The 19,507-nt window shown below is 58.1% G+C and overlaps 2 protein-coding genes across 3 annotated transcripts in view; one reads left to right on the forward strand and one right to left on the reverse strand.

Moving 5' to 3' along the window:
• Positions 1-957: 957 nt before the first annotated feature.
• Positions 958-5,217, reverse strand: LOC120235820 (translation initiation factor IF-2-like). The gene is made up of 6 exons (XM_039238332.1): positions 5,108-5,217; positions 4,643-4,816; positions 2,226-2,632; positions 1,825-2,021; positions 1,502-1,608; positions 958-1,411 (listed from the first exon to the last, which is right to left on the reverse strand). The coding sequence occupies exons 1-6, from the start codon at positions 5,215-5,217 to the stop codon at positions 958-960; spliced, it is 1,449 nt and encodes a 482-aa protein (XP_039094263.1).
• Positions 1,231-19,507, forward strand: part of DNMT3A (DNA methyltransferase 3 alpha) — a 98,743-nt gene continuing 80,466 nt past the window's right edge. Inside the window, exon 1 of one of the 2 annotated variants that reach the window (XM_039238282.1) lies at positions 1,231-1,284. The gene's annotated coding sequence lies outside the window, so the exon portion shown is untranslated. Of the gene's footprint in view, positions 1,285-1,792; positions 1,867-19,507 lie in introns of those variants that run through there. The other variant, XM_039238278.1, reaches the window with a different exon arrangement.

Genomic DNA, 19,507 nt, shown 5'->3' on the forward strand with positions numbered 1-19,507 from the left:
ATGTGTGCATTCATTCAACCGCTGTTTGTTGAGAACCTACTAGGCGCCAAGTGCTGGGCTACAGCCGTGGTTCCCATCCTCATGCAAGAACCAGCACAGGTTTCTGGAACTGGCCAGGTGGAGTCTGGGCATGTAGGGCCTGCTGTCAGTGACATGGTGGGGGGGGGATTGGGGCGCACTTGAGTGAGGCCAGGACAATTGTGTGGAGAGTGGCCTCTGACCTTGAGGCTGGGGAGTGTGTGTGTGTGGGGGGGATAAGTCTGCAGGATCTAGAAGTACTACAGAGCTTCCAGAAGGAAAACCTTTTGGATGAAAGTTCAGCTCTGTGTCTCAAAGACTTAGGTAACTATCTGTTGCTGCGCCCTCAACGGGGTGAAGCTGGTTGGAGAGAAGGGAAGAGGGGGCCTGGTTTCAGCAGCGAGGGCCTGAGTGCTCATCTTCAGTAGCCCCTGCCCACAAGTGGGAAGGTGGTTGCCTGGGGAAGGGAGCACTCCATGCCCTGGCTCAGGGAGCTCAGGGCACTGCCATGTAGCTGAAGTGCTAAGTGGGTTGGGGGTGCACAGTGGGAGGGGCTGGTGGAGGTACGAGCAGAAGTGGAGAGCCAGTCTGGGGGGCCCAGCACCAAGCCTTAGAGGTAGCGATGAGCAGAGGGTGGCTGTGCTGACGGAAGTAGACAGAGATGCCCCAAGTCAGAAACCTGGAGCCCGGAGAACTCTCTGGGAAATGAGAACAACCCCCGCAGGGAAGGGGTGAGTAAGCGTGAGGGTGGAGTGTAGGTGTGTACAGAATCTTAGAGCTGGAAGGGATCTTCAATGTCATTTAGTTCAACCTCCCACCCCACGAAGTCTTTCAGTCTTCCACTGTCCAATCGAGGGCACTCAACTCTACTTGGACGCGTCAAGGTACGGGGAGCTCACTCCCTTTAAGGGAACTCATCCTACAGAGGTGTCCGAGTCTTTAGGGCGGCCTGGATGGACCTGGCCCCCCGACCTTGGCCCTGTTGAGTGGTCTGGCCTCCACTCGGCGGCGGCGGCACCTGGCGGGGGTGGCGGGTCGGGTGGGGATTGCTGTGCTGATGGGCCGGCGCTGCTGTCCCCAGCCCCAGTGCTGAGGCAGGCAGAGTGCAGTGGGCTCTGGTGGAGGTCGGGAGAACTGCAGGGTGAAGGCCGCCGGGGGCTCCACGGGCTGCTGGGGGGAGGCACTGACACCGGCCCAGGGAGAGGAGGGGCCGCTGTCCCTGCGGCCAGTGCTGGATGCGGGGACCCAGCGCAGAGGCAGCGCCAGGTAGCGGGGCACCCCGCGGGGGGGAGGGCTGCAGCAAGGCCCCCGGCGGAGTGGCCCGGAGCGCGGCGGAGGCGAGGTGCCCAGGCCCAGCGCAGGGTCGGGGCGCTGCGGGGGTCCGGCCCTCCGTCTTGTAGCGTGCGGGGACCCCCGGCGGGGCCGCAGAGGCCGGGAAGTCGGGCCGAGGGCGCTAGGACCGGCCGCGCGCCCAGGCCGCTACCGCCGCGGCGCCCCGGGGCCCCCCAGTCGGCGCTGCCTCCCGGGCCGGCTCCGCAGCGCCGGGGCCGGGGCCAGCGCGGCCGCGGGGGGCGAGCAGCGGGCGGAGGCCTGGGCCCGCGGGCGGCCGGAGGGAGGGAAGGAGGAAGGCGGAGAGAAGGGGTGGGAGGGGGGGGACCCGGCAGAGGAGGCGGAGAGAGGGAGCGCGACAGCGAGAGCGGAGGGAGGGAGCGAGCGAGGCAGGCGGGCCGGGAGGGAGGGAGGGAGCGCGGGCGGCGGCGGCGGCGGCGAGAGCAGAGGACGAGCCGGGACGCGGCGCCGCGGCACCAGGGCGCGCAGCCGGGCCGGCCCGACCCCACCGGCCACACGGTAATGAGCGCCGCTTCTGGCGGCCCGGGAGGCCGGCCCGGAGGCGGGCGGAGAGGAGGGGAGGCCGGGCGGGGGGCACGGCGGCGGGCAGTGCCCGGCTCTGGGCACGCTCCCGGACCCCTGCAACTCGGCGCCGGGCGCTCGCGGGGCCAGGGCTGCGGGCGGGGACCGCGGGCCGGGCTGGCCAGGGCGGCGCGGGGGATTTGAGGGTTTGTTTATGTCCCCGCGGGCTCGGCAGGCGCCCCCTCCCGTCCCGCCCGCTCCCGGCGCGGAGCCCCCTCCCCGCCCCCGCCCGGCTCCGGGCTCAAGTTCAAGTCTATACAATGCCGCGGGGGGCCCCCTCCACCGCCGGCCTCAGCCGTGGTGCCCGGCTCGGCGCTGCCGCAGGGGCCCCGGCCTGGCCGCCTCCGCCTTCCGGGCCCTGCCCCCGCCCCGGGGCCCCGCCTGGGGCCTGCGGCCGGGGCGCTGGAGGGCGCGGACCCCGACCCGGAATGATCGGCTCCCGGCGCGGCCCGCAGGGAGCGGGGGAGGGGGCGGGGGCCGGGCCCCGCGCAGGCTCCGCGGCGGCGGCAGAAAATGGCAGCCTGGCACGACCCGGCCCCCCGCCCCTCCCCCCGGCTCCCGGCCCTCCTCGGCCCGGCGGGGCGGGGGACCCGGGAGGCCCCCGGGGGCGGGCCGAGGGGTGATCCGGAGGCCGGGCCGAGAAGCGCTGCGCTCCGATCCTCCTCCGGCCACCTGTGGCTGGGGGTGCGGGGTGCCAGCGGATCTGGGAGGGGCGGCGGGGGTGGGGAGAGTGCCACTTGGGGGGCACACCTCCCCGCGGAGGGCCGCGCTGCGCGCGGGGGGGACGTCGTGCCTGGCTCCTCCCTGCCCCCGCCGCGGGCCGTGGGAGCCGGGGCGGCGGCGGCGGTGGCGGCGGCGGCGGCGGCGGTGGCGGTGGCGGCGGCGCCGCAGTGTGGGGGCGGGGCGGGGGCGGGCGAAGATCCCGGGCCCGGGCCGCGGGGGCCGGAAAACGCGGGGATGGGAGCTGCGGGCCGGGGCCGGGAGCGGCGCGGGTGGGGGCGCCCAGGGTCGCCCCCTGCAGCAGCACCCCCAGTCGCACACACTCACACGCACGCGGACACACTCACGCACACGCACCCCCGCTGGGCCGGTGCAGACGTGTCCTTGAAAGCTTCGCATCTGCACAGTGAAGGACGAGGCCTCGCAGAGGCTGCAGAGCGGGGTCTTCGGCCCCGCGACCCGGGAGACCCCGAGCTTCGGAGCCGCAGGCGGCCGCGGTCGGTGTCCCGCCCTCACCCCGGCTCCCCTCCCCCAGGCCGCCCTGCCCTCCCTCCCCCTCTGCGCGGACCGAGCTGGCTTGGGTCCAGGGCCCGCCCCCGGCCTCCCCCAGCCCCCCATCGCTGGGGCCCACGGCCCTCGGGCTGCCAAACTGCATTTCGCTTTCCTGGAACCTCCCTTCTTGGGGGCACCCACTTCCCTCACTCCCCCCTCTGTGATTTCCCACTTTTCTCTCCATCCCCAGCGTCCTTCCACCTCTCCACTGCAAAGCCAGTTGAGTAGGTGTTGCTGCCCTGGAAGGGGGGCGGGGGGCCCGCCGAGTCTCAGGGGCTTTCTTACCCCACCCCCACCCCCGCTCCTGAGGGGAGCCCCCTGTGGCTGCACCTTGACCCAAGATGGCGTCCAGCACCCAGCTGGGCAGCTCCGGCCCAGGGCGAGGGAGGGAGGGCCGGGGCCCCAGAGCCACGCCACGAGCCCCCTCCCAAACCGGCAGGGCCCGGGGCCTGGGCGAGAAGCGCCCTCTGCCCTGTGACCCAGCTTGCCCCCTCGCCTCCGTGCCCAGAGACTGCCATCAGCATCCCTGGGGGCCTGTTCAGTCTTCATGTTTCACCCTGGGCTTGCCAGCGGCTGAACCGGCCTCCGGCCTCCCGGGCTGGCGGGCTGCGAAGGGATCCTGGGATCAGGTGCTGCTCTGCTGTGCCTCCTCCCTTCCAGGCAGATGTGACAGCTGCAGCCAGGGAAGCTTTTTCCTCAGGCGTTGCTGGAGTGTTAGGACTGGCCTGTGGGATTTGGGGAGCCCAGCTGTCAGGCGGAGGGACCCTCTTTGGGCTGTCCTCCCTGCTGGCGGGGGCGGTCTTCCGGCGGTTGAATGAGCCTCCTGGGTTTGGGGGCTTGCGTTGGCAGAGGGAGGGCGTCCCTGCCAGGTTTCTGGGGTAAGGTGGTCCCGCGCGGCCTCCAGGTCCCGCTAAGCCCCTGGCTGGGCTGTTTGACAGGCAACTGTGTGAAAGTGCGGGTATGCGTGTGTGCACATGTGTGTGCACGCGCTGCACCCAGGCAGGGGCCCCTAAACTTGTGCGGCAGGTCTGGCACCTGTGCGCCTCCCTCCCTTCCCGGGCCCCACTTCTTCGGGCCCGGCTCCCTCTCTGCGCTCTTGTCCAGCTGTTTGGTGCCTGTCTGCAGCTACTCCTCAAATGCGCGGCTCCCAGCTCAGGCTGACCCGGGCTCTCCAGGTTTTCCATCCCCGGCGTGGTGGGCTGCAGAAGGAGGCTGGCCTTAGAAAGGTGAATTCCTTCTAGATTTGCCGAGTGTCGGTGCACAGTGCAAGGACTGCTCCCCCCGCCCCCCCCCAGCAGTGGAGAGGACGACCTGACTGTGGCCATCTGTCAGGGTGTCTGCGGACAGGATTCCTCTGTGGGGTGGGGGTTGGACTGGAGCTTGGAGGTCCATTCCAACTTTGAAATTCTATGGCTCTGATTCTAGTGGTGGAATTTCAGACCCAGGAATGGGGGCGGGGTGGTCTGTTTTCACCACCCGGGCCGGGCTGTAAGGCGGGCGGTAAGGCCGGCTGCGGGTAATCCGGAAAGGCTCCCAAGGAGAGGAGGTCTGAGAGAGCAAGGCCTCCTGGGGGAGGGGCCTTTGAAAGGAGGAGGTGGCGCGAAGGGTGGGGGCCCTGCAGGGAGACAGGTTTGTCACAGGTGACTCCACAGAGGCTGTAAAAATACAGCCTCCAGTTAAACCTTCACACATGTGTGATTTACGTGTAAATCTGTGTGCGTACATAATCTCTGTGGTCCCCCCCCCCCCGGCCAAGTGCAATTCACGATATGCTCTTGAGTCCCTTGTGGGTATTGTCCTATCACAGTCACACACATCACTGCTGGTGGTCCTCTGAAAAAAGCCACAAGGGAGACAGGACTTACAGAACACTTGCCCAGGGTGGCCTGGCCCCTGGGGAACTTACACTGTGCCCCGCTCCAGCTCTCCGGGGCTGCTGCCCTGTGTGACGGTCTCTCCCGTAAGCCTGTGGTCTCCACAGGCAAGGACCTTGACTTGGCTGCCTCTGGGCCCCATCAAACGTTCAGTGGGGCCTCCAGCGGTGTCTGCTGAATGGCGGGGGAGCTTGCTCACCCATCTGTGGTTTTGGCCCCTGTCCCCCTCCCTAGTGGTGGCCAGGCAAGGCTGCGTTTGTCGGGAAGCACAGAGATTCCTCAGATTGGTCTCACTGGCTCCTAAATGGGTAAATTAAGACTAGACCACTCACTCCCCATCCTTGGGCCCAAAAATGTTACCATTAGAATCCAGGCCTTACAGTTTAGGGTTGAAAGAGAACTTTAAGCTCTGAGAACACTTAGAGCCAGTTGGGGGCTGGGGTTGGAAGTGCTACCCAGAGCCTGAGGGCAGAAGAGCCAATAGTGTGCCTGGCCTGTCACGTGGCTCCTTCACTCGTCACTTCCTGCTGCCTGTGGGAGCCTAGGGTCCCTGACTCGGTGTCCGGAGCCCTTGGGAATTGTTTCCACTTCCATTTTGGTATCTAACAGTGGAGTCCGTCAGGAGCCTCCACCTGCCCTTTGAGGCTGGGCATCCCTATGGGCCTGTGCTTTGCCACTCCTGGGGGCTTTCATGGTAAACTAAGGTGCCAGATTCAGTTCCCTGCAAATCGTAAGGGCTGGCTTATAGTCCTTTCTCTCTTTAACTGTTTTTCCCTAAAAAAACAAAAAAAACCAAAAAACCACACACACACACACACACACACACACAAATTTGAGACCCATGAAGTGTCATAGATGTGTGTGTGTGTGTGTGTGTGTGTGTGTGTGTGTGTTCAAGCCTGCCTCCACTTGGCTGCGTGTTCTGGGTAAGAGAGGGTGGGGTGCACGTGTGTCTGTGTGTACTTCTGTGTCCACAGTGTGCAGCCGCAGGGGGTGAGATATGACTTGACTTGCTTAGACATGAGCTTGTTTCGAGGCAGCTGGAGTGAGGCCCCCGGAGTCAGATGCTTCTCTGCCGTGAGATCTGGGGCAGTTAACTTAATTTCCCTGTGCCTCAGTTTCCTCACCTGTAACATGGAAATGAGACTAGGCTCTCACCAAGGTTGTTGCGAGGATTCCAGGAGAGACTGTGCCCTGTGCCCTCAGCCAAGTGTCCGGGCTCAGCGGGAGGCGGCTGTGCCTGTCTTCATCACGTGGGCAGCTCGGGTGGACCCGCGCCGCGCGGAAGCGCGGAAGTGCTCGCCGAAGCCTTGTCCGCCCTCCTCTTTTGCCTCTTTTGCAAAACCTTGGACAAAGGAGGAAAGCGCCAATTCTGATTGGATAAGCTTCAGAGGTGGAGGCCCCTCAGTGCCACTTAGCTGTCTGTTCCGAGTGGGACAGGTCACATTGTCAACAGGTTGTCCTTGTGCCCACCTCCAAGCCTTCACGCCCTAGTTCCGGGCTTTATTCTGATCACGTCTCCAGTGCCCCATGTTTGCTTGCTGAGCATTTCCCGTGGGCAGGGGCCTGCGCTGGGATCTGAGGAAACACAGAGTGAGTCTACGATGAGCCCAATTAATTAATGACCGCAGACCCCAGGTCACAGGAGAGGGAGAAATAAAGTGCTCAAAGGACGGTGAGGTCACAACCAACTGAGGGGATCCGGGAAGGCTTCCTGAGGGTGGCACCTGAGATGGGCCTCAAAGCACCGAGGTGGGGCTTCCAGACTGAGGGGAGGAAGCCAGGCTGTAGGGGGTGGGGGGTGGCTGGAGTGTAGAAAAGCCCCTGGGGTGTGGGGTGGGGCCTCCGGTGTGTGGGGGGCCAGGCTGAGGCCCCACATTGGTTTGGGGAGAGCGGCCCCTGTGCTCTAACGCCTGCGTGGCCTGTGGACAATGGCTTTGAACTGCCCTGCTTGTAGTGGCTTTGCAGGGTGGGGTGGGGAGAAGACAGGGACGGAAGGGAGGGCAGGGAAGGGCCCAGCTGATCTCAGTTGCTATAGGCTCTTAATTCCTTTATATTCCATAGACTAGAGCTTAAGAGCTCAGACTCAGAGGGAAACAGAACATATTTAAATCACCCCAACCCCAGGGGGCTGCGGCCATGAAGGGAAACACCAGTCAGGGTAAGGATCACATGCCAGTGACAGCAACCATGGTATGAATGGGGAGGAGGAGGGTCCCTTGTTTGGCCTCCCATGGCTTCCCCTAACCCAGGCTGAGGTGCTCCAGCCTCCAGAACATTCCTGCAAGGGACTGCCAGTAGGAGGGAGATGGGGGCAGCAGAAGCTGACTCTGCCCTTCCGACCAGGCTCCCTCCCCTGCATGCCACTGAGCTGAGCCCAAAGCCCCCAGCTGGGGGCGACCTGGGCGTGGCTACAGGTGTCTGGCAGCCCCCAGCAAGGACAGCCAGTGCTCAGGGCCCTCCAGGCCACATCTCCCTTGCTGATCACATCCAGGCCAGGCCTGTCTGGAGGACAGCGACAGGGGGAGGAGGTGCAGACGTCTGGGGCTTTCCTAACTGCATCCCAGTAGGGAGTGGAATTTTTTTTTTTTTCAGCCATAGCTTGGCATTGTCCACTCCCATCCTGCTGCGGTCCCCTCTGACCCCTAAGGCTTCCCAGCCTTATTTACTTCTATAACCAGTTTCCTATTTTCTCTTTCCTGCGGTCATGGCCCTGCTCACTGTCATCCCTATTGATCTTTCCTCTCTGCTTCCGTTTCAAATGTCAAGGTCATTTTTATTCTGAGCCAGTTTTTAGCTGCCCTGTCTGGGTACACCGAGGGGACGGAGGACCATCTCAACTAGGAAGCGCAAGGTCAGAACTCAGATGTCCTGACTCTTAGTCTAGTACTCTGCCTCCTGTGCTGTGTGGCTGGATGTGAGTTTGGTGCAGATGTTCTGGACCTAATAGACCACCCAGATCCCTGTGTTCCGGTGGTCCTTACTTGAACAGGTGAAAAGATGCTCAGAGGGGACACAGTGGGACAATGGGGTCAGATCTGTGGCTTACAGAGCCCTGGATGGGGCATGGGCCATGTCACAGTGAATGTTTGGGAATGCTTGGGCTTGGGGCTCTGGAAGTCTGCCTCCCCTAGACGGTCCCCAGAGGATCCTGGGTGGGGGGAGGGGAGGCCACACAGGCTGCACCTGGCAGTGGAGTTCTGCTACACTCCAACAAACAGCGCCCGTTGGACAGGGGCTTCTAGAGGGAATGGTCCTGTGTGATTAACTTTAGAAATCCCAAAAATACATTTGTGGATAAAGAGGAATCTATTTAGATTTTCCTAAGCCTTTAAATGAGGCAGTAGCATGGCTACTCTGATGTGTTCAATGTCCATGATACAGTGTTGGGTTACCCACGAACGCAAGATGCGGAACGTGCTCTTGTTTTTGCAAAATCCTTTAAAATAAATACAAGTGTACACGGACAGAAAAAGTTGTTCTGGAAAGACACACGGCAGACCTGTCAGCAACGACTTTGCCTTTTTACTTTATATACTTTGTACGTTTTTGTAATCTTTGGAAAAATGTAAACGCACATGTGTTGCTTTCTTAATGACAACAACAAAAATAAATAAAACCACACTTTTGAAAGCTTCTGGATAAGAATATGAAAAAAATTGAGTCCTGCAAGAGCTGAAGGATGGCTTTTTTTTTTTTTTTGGTAATGGTGGATAAGATACGAGCTTGGAGGCTGACGGCAAAGGATAGAGCCACTCAGGTACCTGTCTTTTCTGGAAAGGTTGCCGGAAGAAATATTGCAGACACAATATTTGTGCAGACACAAAGGCCTGGGCTAATAGGGATTGGGTGAGAGTGGAAAATAGGCAGCTGGTCCATGCCAGGGCCAGGGGACCACACTAGCTTTCTAGGGCGGTGACTAGAACTCTCAGTTCACCCAGGATGGGAAGCAAATTGTTGAAGATCTTCACAGAAGGCTTCAATCTGGTGCTTGTTGTGGCCCAAGTGGTCCCCTGGGAACTGGGGGTATAACTGTGGCCTGGTCCCAGTATGGAGCTCAGGTGAGCAAGCCCTGGCATAGCATGGACAGCGTGGGAAGCAGCACAGGGAGGACCAGATAGGGCTTCAGGAGGCCCCCAAAAGGGATGGAAGGGGCTCTGGAGAACTCCCCCAGCGTGTGGGCTCACGCCGTGGCCAGCTCTGTGATCTGCAGGCCCGTGAGTGGGTGGCAGTGGCCCCGGTGATGGAGGGGAGAGGTGAGCAAAGGCAGATACAAATCCCTCTGCCTGTTGCTTGGCAACAGCACCCACCTTCCCCTTCCACAGCCTCCTCCCCCAGCCCTGCCCCCCACCCGTGGGTGCCCTCTTGGGATTTGCTTTCCACTCTGAGGCTGCCCCCATTTAACATGACATGGGAAGGGGTGTGCATCCTTGTTTGTCTCGGCCCCGCCCCTGGATTAAGGCAGGAAGATAAATACCATAACGGTAACAGGCTGCAAGCATGTAAGCAGGCACAGAGTGAGTCCCTCTGAGTGAGTCCCTCTGCCACACCCCCGCCCCTCAGCCCCAGGCTGGTAGCAGACAGATGTGCTGGGCAAAGGGGAGCCGGGGCAGGCGGGAGGCGGGCAGACCTCAGTGGGCATCTCAACCCTGCCACCACTCACTCACCGCGGGCCCTCGATGTCTCTGTGCTGTAGGCCTTGCGTCTGGCGAGATGCAGGGAGGGCCACCTCCCACTGGCCCCGTGTTGCCCGAATCGAATGAAATACTCTGTGAAAACCAGCTGGCACTGTCCCCGACGCGTCGGAGCTGGTGAGGAGATAGGAGTTCTTTTCTTTAAGCGGGGTCATGACAGGGCTGCGTGAGGGTGAGTGTGGGGACCGGGTGAGATGACCCCTGTGAAGGCGTTGTTGCTCTGTACGATCCTACAGATGTTGTCTGTCTTCCTCGCTGTGGGGGTGTCACCTCCCCTGGAAAACCAGGATTCATCAGTTGATCTGTGAGCCCTCTGGCCCGGGCCGCCTGCTCTCTGGGCCTTTGATCTTGATGCACTAACTTCAATCTTGTGAGAGTCCATGCCCACTAGGGACCTCGCAGGGCCCCTAAGCCCCCGGCCTCTCTCTCCCCCCACCACGCCCCCCACCCTCTAGTCTCTTTGGGCCCAGAGGAGGCAGTGTCCTCTCTGCTGGATTCTGGGCCGGCCTGCAGGCTGGCTGTGTCCCCTGGTCTGGAGGCGTGGGAGGCTCTAGACCGCAGCGGGCCTGGCAGCTGGGACACAGCACTGGTTCCTAATGGTTTTATGATCAGCAACAATGGTGGTGCCTATTGCCATCCTCTCTCTGGCCTGGTCCCCCCCACCCCCACCCTCTGCCCATCTGCGGGTGACCTGAGGGCCTGCCTGGTACTGGAGGCTCAGCTGGGAAGCCCCGTGGGGCAGGGCTGTTGCTTCTGTGTTTTTTTCTGTCAACACCGTCTACTCAGCCTGCTGCAAGGAGCTGGGAGTCAGCAGAGTGAGATGCCAGGGCCCCGCCTCAGCAGGCCTGGCAGCTCTTGAGTTTTCTGTCTGGAGGTCCTTTGCTTCAGATCCTCAAGTCACGTTCATCTATCCATTTAGGAAAGACCTACTGTGTGGCCAGACACTGGCCACAAAGATGAGAGAGACTGAGCCAGCCCCTAAGCCCACAGTAGGTGAATCCAAGCAGGGCGATTATTAGAATACAGGTGGGTGGAGAGAGCGCTGGATCCCACAGGGGCTCAGACGTTTCATTAGGAGAGGAGAGAAAATCAGGAAAGGCTTTTTTGGTTGGGTTTTTTTTTGTTTTTTGTTTTTTGTTTTTTTGCTTTTTGAAATTTTTTAATTGAAATTTAGTTGACCTATAATATTAGCTTAGTTTCAGGTGTACACCATAGTGATTCGACCGTTATAGACATTATGAACTGCTCATCACCACGCTGTTCTAAAGAAGGTGATGCTTGAGCTGAGTGTCAAAGGGCTGGGAGCGGTTAGCCAGGGGGTCAAGGTCATTTTCTGACGTGTAGGGATGTGAGGAATGGTGGGATGCGGGGCTGGAACTGGACCATGGAAGGCTGGGGTGTTAGCCTTTGGTAGATGTTGGGCTTGGAGTAACACACCCATATTTATACCCGAGGGGGAGCACCCAGGGGCCTCAAGGCAGAGAGACTGGACAGAAGGAGGGGCAGGGAGCCTAGTCAGAAGGGGAGCGGTGTGCGGGCGTGGAGGTGGGGCTAGAGGCTGGGCCATGTCACCTGGCCAGCTGTGTGGCTGGGGTGGCAGCCACTGAGAGGGTACAGGTGGCGGGAGTCAGGGGGAGCCCTTCGGATGTTTGCCATGGGGGACAGGACTGGAGCTGGGGGGCGCAGGGAGGGACAAGGGTCAGCACATTTCCATCCGTAACTGGTAGCAACTTCTGTAGACTTTCTGGAAGGAAGTAACTAAACTGGCAGACACTGATGTTTGAGGGCCTGAGCCAGACCTTGCACTTCTCAGGAGCCCCCTCAGAAGATAACCCTCACGGCCTAGGCTCCTTCCCTGAGCTCCCCAGCTGCAGGGGATGAGTCCCTTCACCCTCAGAGAATGGTATGCAAATTGCAAAGTTGGTGTCCACCCTTCCCTTTATAGGTAGGCTGGTGGGGATGAACCCGGGATGGAAGTTTGGAGAAGCAAACAAGAAACAGACAAAAACATTCCTTTACAATAGAAATGAGTCTTCTGCATGTCACGGGAAGGGCCGTTTCCAAAGTCCCTCTAGAAAAATGATGTGAGCCGAGTTAGCACCACTGAGATGAGAGGAAATGTGGCATCGTGCCAGGGCCAGCAGACCCGATGCCGGACAGACCGGGGTCTCCCCTTGGCCCTGCCACCTCCTAGCTGCATGCTTGGCAGATCACTCCATGCTTCTTAGCCTCAGTTTTGCCATCTGCAAAGTGGAGACATCCTCACAGGCTTGTGTTTGCTTGTTTGAAACACTGCTTCTTGTACTAACCCTGGATATTTTGTGTCACTCGTCACACGTTTTATGTCACTCATCTTTTAAAAGAATCTTTATGCAGTTGGTCTCACAGGTGTTCGAGAATTAACATTCAGCTGCACGTGCTCCCTTCTGGTGTTGTGGCGGCACGTACGTGCACACCCCTTCTTTCCCTCTGTCCGCAGCTGAGTTACTTCTTGCTCTTTGCTTCCAGGAGGCCCGTGTCATCTGCCCCCCCGTCAGTTTTGAGGAGTTCTCTGTCCTGGGAAGGTCCATATGTCTGTTCCATTGACTCTCCTGTTCCTCAGGCCTGGGTCATCCCGCGGTATTTGAAGAGCACCTAGTGGGCTAAATGGGAATTAGGGTCAGTTCCTTTTCTCTTTATTTATTTATTTAAAAAAAATTATTTTTAATGCTTTATTTCTGAGAGAGGGAGAGACAGCGTGAGCAGGGGAGGGTCAGAGAGAGAGGGAGACACAGAATCCGAAGCAGGATCCAGGCTCTGAGCTGGCTGTCAGTACAGAGCCCATTGTGGGACTCGAACCCAGGCACCATGAGATCATGACCTGAGCCAAAGTTGGACACTTAACCGATGGAGCCACCCAGGCATCCCTCCTTTTCTCTTTAATAAAGAGGGGGCAGGACTGTCCATAGCTGTGTGGAGAGCAGAAGGGGAGAGGCCCTACACCACGCGGGGCTGGCTCCCTGTGCCAGGGACACGGGTGCAGGGCCCTGGTGGGGTCTGCGAGATGAGCGTGGGGTGACCTTGTCTGGACAGTGAGCGGACGGGGAGCGGACACACACGGTGACCATTGCCTGTATCATCCCCTGTGACATCAGCCATGGCCACAGGGAGACCTTTGAAGGTCAGCCTCCAGGAGGAGGCTCTGGTGGGAAGATGGCGTCTCGGCCTGGGCTCCCGTGGTGGTGATGTAGGCGGGAAGGCCTGGACCAGTGTCAGGCTGGCTCTGGCTGGGGCAAGAGTTTGGGGTGGGGACTGCAATCGATTTGAGAGTGGAAAGCGATGTTTCTCTGGTTTGTACAGACCTGCGCGTGCAGCCTGTCAGGGGGATGGCCCTCTGGAAGCCGGGCATATATGGACGGAGGGTGTGGTGGTGTAATCAAATGAAACGTACAGCATAATTAATCTGGCATGGCCTTAATGGTATGCATAATTGTGCTGCATGGTAATTAGGTGTAAATGGTAAGCAGTTCACATAAATGTTTTTGTAATTGGTATTAATTTTGCAGGGGCAAACTCAGTGTATGCGGTTTTCCTCTTCTTGCTCTGTTAGTTTTCTAGCACAGGCAATTCCTAACTCTTGGAGGAATTCTATTGCAAATGTTTGTTTATCGGGCAATGTTTTGTGTTTTCTATCAGAACAATGTTATGAATGGTTATGAGGTTCCCAAGCTGGTTTCCAAGTGCCTTTTTGGCCCATGTTGTAGGTGAAATGTTCGATGCATGTGCAGCGGCGCCTGGAGCGTGAGAGGAGAGAGAGAGAGAGAGAGAGAGCGTGCACACGCACGTGTATCTGTGCACGAGAGTACATGCACCTGTCCTTGTATACATGTCCGTGTGTGCACACATGCATCTGCCTGTGTGTATCTGTGTGCCCGTGCACGTGTATCTGTGTGTGTGTGTGTGTGTGTGTCTGTGTTTGTGGCCACGATGATGGATTTAAGGCTCTGGTGAAGAGGTTGCCCGTTCCTGTGGCCCGGGGCCTTGGACTGGGGGGTTAGGGGCAGACGAGGGCTTTAGCTGGGAGAGAGGACTCTGGGTCAGGCCACCTGCGGGTGCGGTCTTAAGCCAGAGTCTAGGTTTCCTAAGGACACTTCACTGGCCTTTTGCCCTGATTAATCACATAATACTTTTTAAAAGACTTAACGTTTCTTTAGTGCCTATTGTGTGCCAGGCACTGTGCTAAAAACTTGTCTTGGGTTCTCTCATATCTTAAAATAGGGGCTCTTGTTCCCTTCACTGTACAGACTGGACACGGAAGCCCGTGTCCCTGAGCGGCAGGGCCAGGGTCTGAGGTGGAGTCCAGCTGAGCCTCCCTAGGCCTGAAGTTGGGGGGTGGTGAGTGGCCCTGGGGCTGCTGGGCCAGGGGCGAGTGATTCTGAGCTGCGCTGCCCAGAATCGGGGGCTCTACTTCCTCCCCTGGACCCCCTCCATGAAAGGGTTGGTTTTGGTTGGGGCAGAGGGTGAAGGGAAAACCAACCGGAAACAAGTGGGTAGTTGATTTAGCAGCGGGTGCAGAGGGGCTGTGCCCCAATGGCAGTTCCCAGGCCCTGAAGACCCTTGCAGGGACATCTTAATTTTGGCTTGGCAGGGGGTCAGCTGGGTGGTTGCTTGGTGTCACTTGAGCTCAGAGGAGGGTGAGAAGGTGGAGTAGATGGTGGGGAGAGAGTGGCGATAGGCAAGCCGGAACCTTGGCCTCCAGGGGCCTGGAGGGGCGTGGGAGGCCAACCCCCCTTGCTTCCTGTGGCCCACTGATGCCCTGACCTTGGCCTCACGACCCCCTGCGCCCTGCGCATCTGGGGGCCGATGGGGCCTGCAGGCCCATGTTCTGCCTGGGAAAGCTAGTGCGGGAAGCCAGGCGCTCTGGCAGAGGCCCTGGGGGCGCCGCCCCTCAGGGAGCTCCGCTAAGCGACCCCTAGAATGGGGCCTGTGGGGGGTCCCTCTGGGCACTGCAGCACTGTGCTGAGCGTGCTGCAGCTGCCCGGGAGTGACTTCATGCAGTCCTCTCTGCCTCAAGGGTCACCTGAGACGGGCAGGAGGGGGAGGCAGCTGCGAGCTGTCTCAGGGGAGGCAGCAAGGTGCAAGACATGAACTCTGACCTCCTCTGTTTGGGAAAGCAGACACACACATACACATGTGAAAAGCGAAATGACTGCACGACAGACACTGATTAAAGACCGCTGGATGGGTGGTCGAGGAGAAGCAGTGGGCGTGGGGGGTGCCGAGAGGTGAGGGTGTAGTCACAGGTGTGGGAACAGAGGGTGTGAGCTGGGGGACATTGACTGGCCTGGGACGGTGGGGGGGTGAGGCCATGCTGCGGTCAGCCATCCGTGTAGGTCTGGACCAGAGTTTAGATTTCACTGTGCGTGAAAAATCATAGGCATGACGGATTTTTTTAAAAAAAAATAACAGCTGTATTGAGATATAATTCACATACCATATAATTCACCCCGTTAAAGTGTGCAATTCGATGGTTTTTAGTACATTCACAGAGTTGTGCGACCGTCACCACAGTCAATTTCAGAACGCTTCCATCAGGCATCATAGGCATCATAGGTTTTGATAGAGGAAGCCACGTGCTATGGAAAAGCTTTGCTGAGAGGCCGGGGTGGGAGGTAGATGTGCGAGAGGCAGGGAGCCCCCTTGTAGAACAGCCACCAAGGTTGGGACCTGTGGTACAAAGGGCCTGGAGAGCAGGGGTGGAGGCTGGCAGTCTGAGGATAAGATCGGGTGCCAGCTGGACTGAGGGGGAAGGGGGACTCGGTTCTCTCCGGGGTTTGGGGTTTGGGTGCCCAAGGGGAGGGTGGTGCCGCTTCAACATAGGAAGAGAAGCCAGAGGAAACATGAGGCGTCTGGTTACAGAAGAGTAGGATTTTAGGTGGTTGTAAACCACCCAGGTGGAGGGGTCCAGAAAGTGGGGATCTGTATGGACCGGTGCCTGAGTGTCTCAGCAGAGGGGACCGTGTGCCCCATGAGGATGCCTGCCATGCAGTAGTGGAGACGGGGCAGAGGGGCCTGAGGGGTGGGAGAGTCAAGGGCATGGAGCCAGGTGGAGGCGTGGACAGGATTGAGAGCCAGAGAATCCACTGACTGGCTTGTGAGCTCCCAGAAGTAGGGTGTCCTGTGGCCCAGCATTGGCACTCAGTAAGTGGCTGCCGATCGAGTGCTTGGAGCAGGGTAACAATTAGCTGGCGAGGAAGCTGAATTGAACTCAAGGACCGTGAGGTTGGAAAATGGCCCTTTGAGGGTCATTGTGGGTGACCGTATCGGAGTCCATTCAGAAGACAGAAACCGCATAGTGATTCGCACAGGAAAAGTTTATTATCAAGACTTGTTAACTACACCTGGGTTTGGAGTGATGAGAGACTGGCCGGGTAAGATGTAAAACAAACTGCAGAGAATCTAGAAGTAGCATGCATGAGGCCAGCCACTCCCCCCGGGGTCACCATGGAGTGCCCAGGGAAAATGCCCCTCCAGGGCCGAGATCCTGACCTTGATGGAGAGGGCATGGTAACCCTAACCCTGGATGACAGGGAGATCACTGTGGAGACATGTTGGAAGAACTTGCTGGAAACTTGCCCCTGGAACTCACTGGAAGCCATCCTTTGGGTCCCAAGAAAAGCTGTGCGTGAGGAAGTACCTTGCTGGAGGCACACTGCCACTAAACTACTCATGGGGAGTGTCGGGTGAAGCTGCTGGCTGCCGGTGACGGTTACGTGTTTCCCAGATGGGGCGCTGCAGAAGCACTCTCACTGTAGGAGTTGGGTGCTGGGAAGTTGCAACGGGTCAGGACTGGGCATAGGGAAGCCACAGGGCCAGTAGGATGTGGCTGCTGGAGAAGTTGTGTGCAGCTCTCCCGGAGAGCAAACCAGGTCTAGGAAAGAAGACTCCCTTTTCTTCAGTGTCCCTCCAGTGCCCCCTGGTGGCAGAGTCTAACGCCGCGCCTGCTGGCAAAGGAGAAATCTTTCAAGGGCCTGGCTCCATTTTCACCGAGCAGGAAATGAAGGATGAATAAATCGGTAACTGGCACAGTCTTCCCCTTTGGCTGGGCAATTCCAATTGGACCTTTCACACATATTTGGGCTCCCCTACAACTACAATATAAGCTATATTTCTACCTACCAAGACGCAGTTATTTTTCTCACCCTTTTCCCCAAATGAAGAGCCCCATGAATCACTGTATCAGCCACCGTCTACATAAACAACTTCTCAAGTTCAGTCACAGTCCCACTGACTATTCTGTTACCTAAAGACTAAAGTATAGGGGCGCCTGGCTGGCTCAGTCGGTGGAGCATGCATCTCTTGATCACAGGGCTGTGAGCTCAAGCCCCAAGTTGGGTGTAGCGATTACTTAAAAATAAAATCTTTAAAAAAAAAAAAGACTAAATTATAGTTTTAACTTCCAATAGCTTGTATATAAAATAATGGGAAGAAGGAGGAAAAAGAAAAAAAATGGTTACCATGTACAAATAAACATGTACATGTATCAAGTAAATAGAAAATATACAAAACTACTACCGTTTTCCTTTCTAGGTTTGTTCCCAGGGCCCCATTTGATATCTGGCTCCTTTTGCCCATTTCCACCATGTATTTCCTCTGTGCTCAGCTGGAATGTCAGCAGGCCAGGCCTCTTTTACCTGGTGCAGTGGCCCAAACCTTGATTCTAGAAGGATCTGAATCCCCTATTGGTACGTCTTTTATCTCATTGGTATTGTTTCTGTAGTTTTCCATCAACCCTAACTTTGGGGCTTGGAAGTTCTAAGAGGTAACTGAGAGAATCCTCTGGATTCCAGACATGGTCTTCCTTGCCTCTGTTGTGAACCAGCAACCCAATTTCCCTTTGGTAACTAGGATCGATCACCCAAGCCAGAGGAGTAACTCCTTTTTTTTTTTTTTTTTTTTTTTTGGTCTGTTGGTTCAGTGGCAGAGGGGTCCAAAAAAAGCCAGGCTGTGGACTTATCTTCCAGTGGAGCCAGGGTGGTGTCCCCTTCGGGGAGTATGACGCTTCACACTCCTAAACGGTTTCAGAGATGTGAGGCAGGGACCAGATGCATGGGTCAACAAGGGGGATAGTGAAGGGACCCGGGGCCAGCAGGTGTAGCACGGGGTTCCTCCAGGGGAGGACAGAACCAGACCCATGAACGCAGGCCCTCCAGGGTCCACGTGGCTTATTCTCATGTGGACCATCAGCCTGGCCACGTGGGTCCCTGCTCCAAGGGCGTGGGGTGCCCACCTGACTGCTCCAGCACACGCAGCTCTCGACAAGTCAGGCATCTCCTGACTTGTCACACTCAGAATTGCGTGCTCCTTAACGGAAGTCTGTACTGGTTCTTTTTAATGCCCAAGGACAGCTTCGGCTCCTTAACCAGCATCTATTTTGGGTATAAATCTTTTTCTTCCCCCCTCCTTGCTTTTGGGTCTGTGTCATGGTAACCATTAGTATGAGCACAGGAGTCTGATTCAACTCCTCTCCGCCGGTGTTGCCGCCATCGTGGCAGCAGATTTGGTGTGATCGTAAATGTTCATGCTGGTGGTGCCCTGGCCTCGAGGGTGGTGTGAGAACCACAAGTCATCTTGTTGTGACTCCAGAGCCAGACAGATGGGCTTTGAAGAGGCAACAGGATGGCAGGACTGTTGGCCTATAGCCAATGGCTTTTGGTATTCTCTGTGCAGCTGGTGGTTTGGATGGGAGGGATGTTTCTGGAAGCCGGAGGAATGGTACGATGTGCGTCTCACTCGTGTTGAGAGGCAACGAGCAGTCCAAAGGAGAGACACCCCCCGCCGCCCCCCCCCACCTTATCCAGCCCAGGCTTGTGACCGAGAGAGGCTGTGGGAGGGGGAGAGACTTGGCAGGTGGACGTCTCTGTCTAGGAGGCCCTGATCACTCCCCTCAGCCTTCCACCCCTCCCCCCCTCCCCCGTTTACCAGGCCTGGAGCTTATCACCGCCCTGGCAGATGATTGGGTGGCAAGGGGCACACGATTACTCTCCTGCCTTCCGTCATCCACAGGTTCATTTGTAGGAAGTCAGCTATGAGGCTGTTACCTGTGGGCTGATGCCCCAGCAGGGGCGTAGAGAGCTGATCCGGGGCATAGGCTTAGCGGGCTCACCCATGACCGAGTGCTGCCATGTTCGTAAGGACTCTGGAGTTAGATGGACCTGAGTTCATATTCCTGCCCTGGAACCTTCCACCTGTGCTCCCTTGGAGACATCATAAACCTCTCTCAGCCTCAGGTCCTCCTTCTATAGGATGGTCATAAACTTCACAGGATCGTTGTAAGGATGAAATGGGAGGATTCGAGTGTTTTAGCAGGCGCCGAGCCCGTGGCAGGTACTCAGTAAATTGTTGAATGAATGATTGCCGCGTTGGGCAGGGCACCAGAGACTATGATTAGAAGGTTGTTTACCACTACCCCGACTCCTGCCCTCACCGCAGACAGGCCTACCCAGGAAAGGGGGGCTAACTGGAAACTTTGCTTTCAGGCCGATCTGTGCCCCAGGCTAATATGTCTGCAACAGTCACATGGTAATTGTAAGAGGCCGTGATGGAGTGGAAAACCCTGGACTTCAGGGTGGGACAGACATGGACTTGCCTCCAGCTCCACCACTTAATAATGACCTTGGGGAGCTTGCTTAACCTTTCTATACCTCACGTTTCTCATCTGGAAAACGGGGGGGGCGGGGAACAGTCCCCACTTAAAAG

The sequence above is a fragment of the Hyaena hyaena genome, unplaced genomic scaffold (assembly GCF_003009895.1).
Source record: "Hyaena hyaena isolate Hyena2069 unplaced genomic scaffold, ASM300989v1 scaffold_138, whole genome shotgun sequence".
Lineage (NCBI taxonomy): Eukaryota > Metazoa > Chordata > Mammalia > Carnivora > Hyaenidae > Hyaena > Hyaena hyaena.